The sequence below is a fragment of the Schistocerca americana genome, chromosome 3 (genome assembly GCF_021461395.2).
Source record: "Schistocerca americana isolate TAMUIC-IGC-003095 chromosome 3, iqSchAmer2.1, whole genome shotgun sequence".
In the NCBI taxonomy this organism is placed as follows: Eukaryota; Metazoa; Arthropoda; class Insecta; order Orthoptera; family Acrididae; genus Schistocerca; species Schistocerca americana.
The window spans coordinates 540,778,285-540,789,657 of NC_060121.1; the positions used below are offsets into that span (position 1 = coordinate 540,778,285).

Genomic DNA, 11,373 nt, shown 5'->3' on the forward strand with positions numbered 1-11,373 from the left:
CAAATCGTCGTCACCGTACACAGGGCCGGGCGTGGTGGTCGAGCGGTTTTAGGCGCTTCAGCCTGGAACCGCGCGACCGCTTAGGTCGCAAGTTCGAATCCTGCCTCGGGCATGGATGTGTGTGATGTCCTTAGGTTAGTTAGGTTTAAGTAGTTCTAAGATATAGGGGACTGATGACCTCAGAAGTTAAGTCCCATAGTGCTCAGAGTCATTTGAACCATTTCACCGTACACAAGAACCGACGGAGACAGCACACAGGTTAAAATGCAGGACTTAAAAATCACGAAGGCCGAGATTCAGTTAGCCCTTCTTGCTATAAAGATCACTGGTTTCCATAAATCTCTTAGGCAAACATCGGGATGGTTTCTTTGAAATGAATATGGCCTACTAACTTTATCAGTATGAGGTTGTGTTCTGTTGCTAATGACCTCACCGTTGACAGGTCGTTAAAATGGTCTTCTGTCCCTCTTTCTGCTTACGTGCAGGCTAAACAAATTTCACCCTTTCGATGAAGGTGAACAGGATGATTTCCATGCAATACGTCACGCATCCTTCGGAGATGAAAACTTTTTCAGCACTACCACGGATAGATAAATATGTTACAGGGCTCGAATTGGTTGCGTGCAAGAAGACCACGTTCCCGACGTACGTCGCTGTGGTAGCAATCCCGGAAACTTCCTTATGCAAGACAGGGTGTTATGCTTTGAGTGCATTAGAGTTCATTTTTTTCTAACATCTCTGACATTATGTAACATCTCGTATGCTTTCCGCCATCCACTGTGGGTAGAAATTATGTTGTAAATTTTTAATAAAATGTAATTAAATGAGTAACCTCGATAGTAGATAATGTAAAGTGAACTTTTTGAGTTGGGCTGATAGGAAATCTAGTCAAACGTGAACTATGGCGACGTTACCACCAAATGCGTCCAAATAAGACCAACATGCTGTTATTCTATTCTCGACTGATGAAGGGCAAAAACCTGTACACATCCATCGGAAGATGAAGAATGTGTATAGAGCAGCATATCTGTCGAAAACATCCGTTGTGGAATGGTGTGAGAATGGGTGCTGTTGCTTCATGATGACGCACATCCCCTTATCGCAAACGTCGTAGCGCGGAAGTTACGCCAACTAATGTCGGAGACCACAAGAGCACCCGTCCTATAGTCTTGATCACTTCCCGTGCTATTATCACGCCCGTGGTTCAAATGGCTCTGAGCACTATGGGACTCAACTGCTGAGGTCATTAGTCCCCTAGAACTTAGAACTAGTTAAACCTAACTAACCTAAGGACATCACAAACATCCATGCCCGAGGCAGGATTCGAACCTGCGACCGTAGCGGTCTTGCGGTTCCAGACTGCAGCGCCTTTAACCGCACGGCCACATCGGCCGGCCTCACGCCCGTGGGTTGAGGGCTATTTTTATATACATTTGTCCACATATCCGAAGACTTCGCGTTTTGTTGATTGAATTTCGTCATATTTTGCTTCGACATCCGCTCACGATTTTCTAATGTAAGTTTACTTATGTCCACTTTAAATACACTGATCAATGTTGCAAACTAGAAACACGTTCATTTAGGTTTCATATTTTACCTTTTTCATTTAACACACGCTTTCATTTTACTAACAAAATTTGCTGTTTTGAGAATATTTCACACTGGCCGCCATTACTTACCAAAATTATTGTGTGAGTCGAGTGTCCGACCAGAATGAGAGGACATGGATTTTGTTCATTAACCATTGTAAATGGTTCGAACAGTTTGAATCATTCTAAAAAGAGCTCTTAAGTCATCCACCCTGTTTCTTGAACGTCTGGGAGTCTGAAACTCCTGCCTCATCCTTTTCCTAGGGGAAATTGGCATTTGATGGATGTACATACCAGATGTGGAAAAGCAGATCTCCATTGTCACAGTATCACCTCATTCAGATTAAGTGAGAGTCACTACTTGCTTATGCCCTTCCAGAGCAATTAGTCCTGTGTGGCCTTTAGGGTTTACTGACGCAGTTCATCACTAGTAAATGTTGTATCCCCAGTAAGCTTGTGCTCGCCGACAACACTGCCCAACAAGTCACAGTCAACTGCTGGTTTATTATAGCCCATAGCTTGAGTCCTGATGTATTTATTGGCTTCTGTAAACTCAGTGTTTGACGCCACCTCAAAAATCCTCTTACCCACTTTACTCCTTGGCGAATTCTTGAAGCTCATTAATTGTTAATACAAATAGTCAAGCTTGCATTTTTGGTCAAATATCTGAATAATGCTGAATTGAGTTGCCGCTTTCTTATAGCCCATTATTCCAGTTATTACAGCTTTTTCAGCCTTTTCCGTGGATATAATGAAACAACTTTACCTTTTAGTTTTTCTGTTATAGATTCGAAATATTCTGTATAGAAAACAAAAAAATAATTTGTGTACAAAACATAAAAAAATCCGAAATAATGAACACGAGGCAGAACAGGGCAGTATCCTACCATCAGCTCTTACCAAGTGAACTCGGAACTCAGCTGACCAAGCTACGGGCTCCCAATCGTCTAGAGCCCAAACGATAAATGGTCACGAGCCCAGCAGAAGCGCTGCAGGCGATGTGGCGCTGTTAGCAAAGGCACTCGCGCCGGTCGTCTGCAACCATAGCCAATTAACGACAAAATTTCGCTCCATTGTCCTAATGGATACGTTCATGGTACATCCCACATTGATTTCTGCGGTTATTTCAAGCAGTGCTGCTTGTTCTTTAGCACTGACATCTCTACGCAAATGCCGCTGCTCCCGGTCATTAAGTGAAGGCCGTTAGCCACTTCATTTTCCGTGGTGAGAGTCAATGCCCGAAATTTTGTATTCTCGGCACACTCTTGACACTGGATCTCGGAATATTGAATTCCCTTACAATTTCCAAAATACTGCAGAATGTTCCGTGGGTCTAGCTCCGCGTTCTAAATCCGTTGATTCCCAACATGTTGCTACAATCACGTCGGAAACCTTTTTATACGGATCACCTGAGTACAAATTACAGCTCTACCAATGCACTGCCCTTTTTTACCTTGTGTTCACAATACTATCGCCATCTGTGTATATGGACATGGCTATCTCAAGACTTTTGTCATCTCAGTGAATTAACACCTGAATATGGTTGAAACGTGTAGCAAAAATGCATCGATTCACAAGAAAGAATAAATCTCGCAGTGGCGTCGACGCGTTGTTAAAATGTTTTGAGTCGGTCTATCGTTATAATTCTAGCAATATCCGAGAGATAGCAGCACATACAAGGCAAAAAACACAATTACCCCGTTCTGCCTCGCCTCAACCGTTCTGTCTCAGGTTCCCCACAGTTAGTGTGTTAACGTGTGTGTCTGAAGCCCCTGTGCTCCTCTATACTAGCAATCACGTTCTGTCTTTGCAAACATCGTTAAGAATTCAAGAATTGGATGTGTCAAATACAAAATATGCCAATGGAACAGAATAGAAACTGACTGTAGAACTGCAACGAATATCTCAGCAGTAGTTAACATACAATTCATATGTCGCTAAAAGGTAGCTTGAGTGTGTACGTGGTATCAGCCAAAGGAGTGTTCTGCGAGTTCTGTTTTCCAGAGAATTTCATTCCTTCCAGATTTCGCTCCAACAGCTTTTCCGAACAGTGTAGATAAAAGCAAGCAAAGCAATGCAATGTTTGCAAGATTTTGTTTACAGAAGAAGCATCATATACGAGTCATGGGTAATTCAGTCTTTTCAATGCGTGTAACTGGCCAATAAAAAATCCATCTAGGTTGAAAGAAAAGACGAAATAACGACCTTGTTCTGTCAAGGTGTGACGCATGCTTTTCAAAAATCGCAAAATCAGTAGATTGATTTTTTTATTGGTGATTTTCTAAAGACACAAGATATTGTTCCTAACAGTTTTGCCAAACGTACTTCTGGAAAACAAGGAAGGACTGAGATCTCGTTAAGAATGAGTAGACCCACAGGACACCAAAAGGAAAAGGATCACACTGTTCTTCCACCTGTACGAGGGCCCATACGTAGTTCTACAGTAAGCTGGTGGCGCCAGATGCCTGTACTACGTATGATGACGAGCGCGATTTTGAGGTATTTAACGTCTACATCCATATAGTTGCAAAGGTTGCTATTACTCATTACTTTGTGTATACTGCATGTGATAGTTATTAGTATGTATTTATGAGGAATCTAGCATATTGGTATAAATTTGGAGAAATGAAATGTCGAATGCGTTAGTGAGTGAATTTGACTGTGTACTGATGTGCCACGCAGCGTCATACTGAGAAGAGTCACCTAAGTTTGTGGGCTTCAGACTTACCTTTATGCGGCGTTACAGCGCAGCTCGCACTATTCTACTGACATTTTCATTGTGCATAATTTGAAAATAATATGCTAGTTTGTTGTATTGTCTCGTGAGGTGTGGAGCTGGAACATTTTGGTACAGCAGTTGTAACATTTCAAAGTGTGTAGTAGTCTGTAGGGTTAGGTATCCACCATCTTGTCCCTCCGGGGTAATGCTAACATCCCACTATGGGGATAGAATAGATTAGAGTAGAATAATTTTACTGTCGTTAGGCCATTAAGACAATAGAGAAAGTCATACATATAATACAATATAATTCAAGTTGCAATGGAACACCAGGTGTGTTATTACAGTGTAATATTCCAATTGATGAAATCCTACTAAGTCATACTTATAACACAATCTAATTCCTGTTGTAAAAGAGCAATATATTTGTTATTACCGTATAATATTGCAATTGACAAGGTCATACATATAGTACAATATAGTTCATGTTGCAAAAGAACAATAGGTTTGTTATTACATGGTTATATTACGATTGGTGAAATCCTACAAATTCATACTTATATTACTATATAATTCCTGTTGCAAAAGAGTAATTGGTTTGTCATTACAATATAATTTTACAATTGTTGCTAAGAGGGCTCACAACTCCAAACTGGTGCTGAGTGCTGAAAACAAAAACAAAGCATTCTGGAAGATTGTAAAACAGTAAACCAGCAATAGAAACATGAATGTGTCAAACATAAAAATAAAAAAAAGGGATTCTAATAAAAGATCCAAAATATTTGGCCAACTATATAAGTAATTATTTCAGCAGCACAGGTACAAAATTACAGCAGAAATTGCAAAAAGTCCCTCAGATCGCAAATCTAGACAAAAGTGTACCACATTCAATGGTATTACTGCCCATAACAAAGGAAGAAGTCTACAAAGTAGTCTGAAAACTGAAAAATAAAAATTCAGCTGGTTTAGATGAAGTTCCAGTTTTTCTAACTAAAGACTGTATAGAGAGCCTGTTATCACCATTAGTTAATATTATAAACCAATCATTCAAGCAGGGTTACTTTCCTGACTACTTGAAATATGCTAAAGTACAGTGAGACTAATGTTTGAGATATGGAATTTTGTTGCAAGACTTAGCTTCCATTTAGAATTTTCTGTAACCCTGATGCTGTAGCATTGCTTACCCTAATACTATTCAATACATTAAAATATTTTGAATCAATCCCATGATTCCTAAGATGTGTTTAGTATTGATTTTGTTAGAACTGAATGAAAAGCATTCATTTCTTTCAAAATATGAAAATGCTATACCATATGCAATATCCACTTCTAAAATTAACTTGTTCATTTACCTGACTAAAATCCAATGTTTTTCAATGCAGCTGGTCATATATTTAGTGAATATCTTGAACATTTTGGAGAAGAAGCTGCCAACCCTATATAATTTATTTATGTCTTGTCTGCTTGTCAATATCTTTACCTGTGATATAGAATAACAACAGCATTGTTCTAGTAGTGTGCACCATTGCTTGAGCTTCTTCACAGACAGTAGGGATATTAGTGCATACTGATAAAAACTTGGGCTAGAGTAAATAATCATTATCATTATTTAGCAAGCTTGGAACACTGAGGAATGCATCAAGTTACATCTAAGTATTGTGACTTTTGGTTATTGTAAATTACAACTTATTTCCTGTCACTCAGATAGGAGCATATGAGGCAGAGTAATAACTGAGTCCATAACACCAAAGTTTCTCCAGTTGTATTGTATGCTTCACCAAATGAAATGCCTTGCTTAGGTCCATAAGAATGGCTTCAGCAGATAACTCTGATTCAAATGAGGTTTGTGTAAAAGAAATGATGTCTTCACCTGCTTTCACTGTTGATAATTTGGACCTAGAACCATGCTCGGACTGAGTCAGAATATTGTTTTCAGATAAATGTCTGCAAGTATCCTATTGTATGAAGTATTCTATTATTCCAGCAAGAATAACTACCAGTGAAATTGGCTGATAATTGTTTGTGCATAACTTGTTACCATTTTTATGAATAGGGATGACAACTGTTCTTTTTAGATACTCTGGAAAATTGACGCTAGTATAGATCCAGTTGACTAGTGTGCAAAGAGGGTTTGATATGAGGTCCACTATTTATTTAGTTGCAGAATTTGATAAGCTATAAATGTCCTCAGATTTTGGTTTTCCTAGTTTTGTTATTGATTTAACCATGTCACCTACTTGTATTTATGTCCATGTGAGAGTTGGCACAGTATTTGCCCAATTTTGAAGAAACTGATTGCCAGAAGGGGGGGGGGGGGGGGTCTAGATTAGGAGTGTACATTGAATTGGAAATATGACAGCCAGAAATTGGGATGGTAAAAGGATTTGCTGCCTTGTTGAAGAATTGATTAAATTAATATGCTATGAAACTGTCAGTACTTGTGATTTCTTTACAATTTATTTCTACACTTGACTCTGCTTTTATAATCCTACATGCAGTCTTACATCGACTCTGCTTTTATAATCCTCCATACAGTCTTACATCTATTTGAGTTTTCAATGTAGTGTTCATTTGACCTACATTAAGCTGTTCTAATTTGTGATCAATGATATTCTTTGGGGTTGTTATATGTGGCTTTGTCCACGTTACCACTTTTTACTTTTTCACAGAAAATAATTCCCAAGAGCCTTAGTTTCTGTAAGTCAGGTGTAAACCATTTGTTTTGGTTTGTTGCCTGGGTCTTCTGACTTTATTACTATATTGTTTTTTGGTCTTTGGGCAACAGATATTAAAACTTTTAAGGATAATATTCGTGAATCTGTTGAAGGCTCCCTCTGCATTATTGTCAGTTAATAATCTAACATTCTGATACTTAATTTGTTTTTGGTCTGCATTTATTTTCTCAGTAATTAATTCCACCCTTATACCTTTATGGTCTGACAAGTGATCAACATTAAACAGTCCTTGTTCATATTTGATTTTATGTACATTTGTTATGAAGTTATCAAAGCAGAATTAAAGCCTTGTAGGACTATCAGTTGTAAAGAAGAAATTATATAATCTTTACTTATACTAAGTTAGCAGTTTAACCTGTATTTTTTCTAACATCAGTGTTTAAGTCTCCAAAAATTAGTATGCTGTATTTGGTATGTTTCTGCAGATGGTTAACAAACTTTTCTAAGCATTCAGTAAATTTCTGTATCACTTTCATGTGTGTGTGTGTGTGTGTGTGTGTGTGTGTGTGTGTGTGTGTGTGTGTGTGTGTGTGTGGAGGCACACCCATAATTTGCACTGGGGCTACAGTAACTTGTTATTAGATGAAAATGTGGTGAAGCATTAAGTTTTATGTCTTCTTCTTTCAGCCATTGTTCATTTAAGCATAATGTCATTCTTCTATTATCTTTCAAAAGAATACCAAGTTCATCAGTCTTATATTTTAGGACCTGATATTTAAGTGTAAAAATAAAACAGAACAGTTATTACAGGAAGGAAGATTTATTGTGTTATGGGGAAATTGGGTAGAACACAGAATTGTCTGTGAGGCAGTAGGTCCTAACTGAGTTTGCAATTGGACTTCCATGATGCAGCCCATAAAAAATCTTCACTTCTCTGAGCATTTTTTTGAGTCTGCCTGAGACACAGACACACGTGCTTTACATGACCTTCTGCAGAATTTATGCGACCTTGCTGTTTTGAAGTACTTGGTACCACTTCAGCAGGAGATGACATAGATTCTGTACTTCCTGAGGCTACTTTCTTCTTTTCTGTATGTGGTAGTGGTGTCTTCTTGGAGAGTGCAGCCTGTATTTCAACTTCTGCAGCTTGTGTTGGTTTTACAGCAACTGTTGAGGCTCCCATCTTGTTTGGATTATTTTTCCACTTATTGGCACAAGGAGATAGAAAAAAATTGATGGGAAGGGATCAGGCATTTGATAGTAGGATTACTATTTGTCAGCAGCTTCAATAAATTTGCACATATCTTAGCTTTCCCTAACTTTGCCACGTGAAATCCATGCCATGAAAAATCTTTTCATTTAAGAAACCTGCTTACGTCAATTACATTGATATGGTTTGTCACTTCAGCTCTCTTCATTAAATATTTGTTCATCTCAAATACCATATAGCTTTCTCCAGGGTTATCAAATTTAAAAGGTATTGTGCAGAGTATTAACTGAGTCTGCATGGTTGGTTATCAAATTTGTAATGTCTAGTGCCCAAACTTTAGATAGAAACAAGAAATTGATTCTTAATTTTGGGACTATAATTTTGAAGTGTTTGTTAAGTACCATCATTGAACCTGATAGTATTAATAGTTTTCCAAGCGTGTTCAGTTTGTGTTTCCATACTACTGCTAACTATGAGGACTGTGTCTGAGTGCTGTTCTGTCACTGATATGTGTTGCTTGAACAATGAAGAGGGGAAAAACTTGAGTTTCACAGCCTGCATAATCAGACTCCTGTACTTCATGACTGCAACATTTAAAGTGGCAATAAACATGAAGGAACCCTCTTAAAAGCTAATACTTGGTAGGGCTCATCAATAGAACCACCAACATGAACTGTTTTCAGCTAGAACTATGCTACAAAGAACATTATGGCTGACAAGAGCCAGTTGTGCAAACCAGGTAGGAGACTGTCACAACAAGTAGCCTCCCATAATGCATATCTGTGAGTAATATTCCTCACATTAACTATAACAATGATCTTCACAACTGCTGCTCCAATCCTTAGGCCCATATTACACTATAAAAAATCTTTGCTGAAGACTTTGTTAAACATCTTTGATCCAACTAGTGGAGCCATTACACTATCATAAATTTTTTGTCCTAATTGCTCAGAAATGGATGCTAAACAGTTAACTGCCTGTGCAGCAACATTTAATGTAATGTTGACAGGTAGTGCAGTGCTTGAAAATAAAGAGAAACAGAAAACATTGTGAGTGAAACCATGGACAGGGAGAAGAGAAACTTGAAATGTTCACCAGAGCAATAGTGCAAGAACATAAAGAGCTACAAAAATTATTTGAGAATGACAAAGCAAATATTTTAGTTAGTCCTTATGAAAGTTGATCCTTGGATTTACAAATAAGATATTCATTTAAGAAATACTATTTCAGTTAAAGGTAATTTCATGATTACAATAAGATTTTTAGTAACAGCTGGAGGCTATTTCAGCTTGAAATATGATACTTACATCCCACAGTGTCCCAATTCAAATACTGTTACAGAAACATGTGAATCAATATACAAATTACTTATGAAGGAATTTATGAAGTACAACATATTTAGAGTAACAAATAAATATATTTGTTTCACTTGTGTACACTTTATTACAACAGTTGGAATTGCATATCACCATAGAGAGTTACCAGTAATAGTTTTCTTTTCCTTCAATCTGGGGGTGGGCTACATGTAACAACTGGTGTTGTATTTGAAGAACCTGATGAATTACTTGATGAACTCTCATCAGTCTTTCCTCTCACAGAATATAAGCAATAATATGCAAGACATGAAAATGATTATTCCTGTTATCAGCAAAACCCGTTGATGGGTGCCACTAAACATTGGGCTTGTGTATAGCCTATGCACTTACGATGCTGTTCACACTACTTGAAGTCTGTTACCACATATCAGTCTACATAAACAGTATATTTACAATTAATTGTGGTTCTATGTACTAACTTTATACTTCTATAGCAAATATGAGTCCTTGGTCCATTTAACTTCTTCCTTACATCATCCACAGTGCAGCCATTTTGAATTCAGCTGAACACTGAAGCCATTTCTTTATAACATTCTAACTGTCTATTGCAGTTTTTGAAGTCAGCCTGCTTTGTGTTGTTCTTATGAAGAGCATCCTACTTTTCATACTCTGCAATGACCACTGTGTTGATAGCGACCCACCAAATATATTTTGTCACTTTTTACTTTTTACAGGTTAAAGGGAACAGAAGCAAGTAAAGTGACATATATACAACGGCAAACTTTTACAAAATCTAGGACTACATTCTCAATTTTATCAAAGATCTTTGAGAAGAGAAATCTTTTATAAAAATGTATCTAGTATACTGTCAAAAATTTGACAAAAGGGTTTTTATGAAAGATTGTTGTCAAAGATCTTTCACAGTGTTATATGGATCTTAAGATGGACAACACTAGGAATTAAATATGTTCAAACAGGAATAAATGTATTACTAACCTTTTCAAACAGCTAAGTTTAACAACATCTGCTTTTTACATAAAGAAAAATATAAACATATGTGGCAGTCTAAAACATTTACTTTCATTGTTAAATTTAAATATGCATCACTATGATCATGAACATTGTCTAGAAATAATAAATTCATCTATATTAAACATGAGTCTTTGCTCTATTTATTAATCTGAGAAAAGTCAGTAAATATCCACACACACACACACACACACACACACACACACAGACACACACACACACACACACACACACACACACACACACACACACACACACACACACAAAAAAAATAACCGTGTGACATGTCATTGACAAGATGGATACACTTCAGTGCCTCTCTGGAAGTACTAGGAAGTCTAGAAATGCTCATAGGGTCATATACTTCAGGAAGATCTTTCCATGACAGAGATGCAGCAACATTTGATCAAATGTTGTACAGATGATCATTGATGTGAGGACTAAATACACCCTGTGACAAGTGGATCCCTTCCATCAAAACACCAATAGTCTCTTTGGAAGAGGTAATTGGGAGGAGGGTAGAGTATTATAATAACCCTTACATGCAGAACCATTCATAACGACAGCTGAAAATACTAAGGTCAACAGGAATCGAAAAACATCACAGTAAAGGACCTAGAGGCCTCCTCACCCCATTGGATGAATTTTGCAGGCATATCAGGTCCTGAGAAGAATTACAGAGTAATAACTACACTATGCTCTCCAAGTGTGAACTATTTCAGGGGTGAACTGTTAAATGTTAGTGAATAACAAGGAGGGAAAAAGAAAAAATCTGAATTGAGAACACAGATGATGAATGTAATAAAGATGAACAGAGAGTGTAAATTGAAGACTG

The 11,373-nt window shown here is 37.5% G+C and overlaps 1 protein-coding gene across 1 annotated transcript in view; it reads right to left on the bottom strand.

Annotated features, from left to right (window-relative positions):
* Positions 1–8,166, bottom strand: part of LOC124606211 (serine/threonine-protein kinase 33-like) — a 41,464-nt gene extending 33,298 nt beyond the window's left edge. The window contains exon 1 of the mRNA XM_047138184.1: positions 7,966–8,166. Within this exon, the coding sequence (XP_046994140.1) occupies positions 7,966–8,166 (201 nt within the window). The remainder of the gene's footprint in view (positions 1–7,965) is intronic.
* Positions 8,167–11,373: the final 3,207 nt, after the last annotated feature.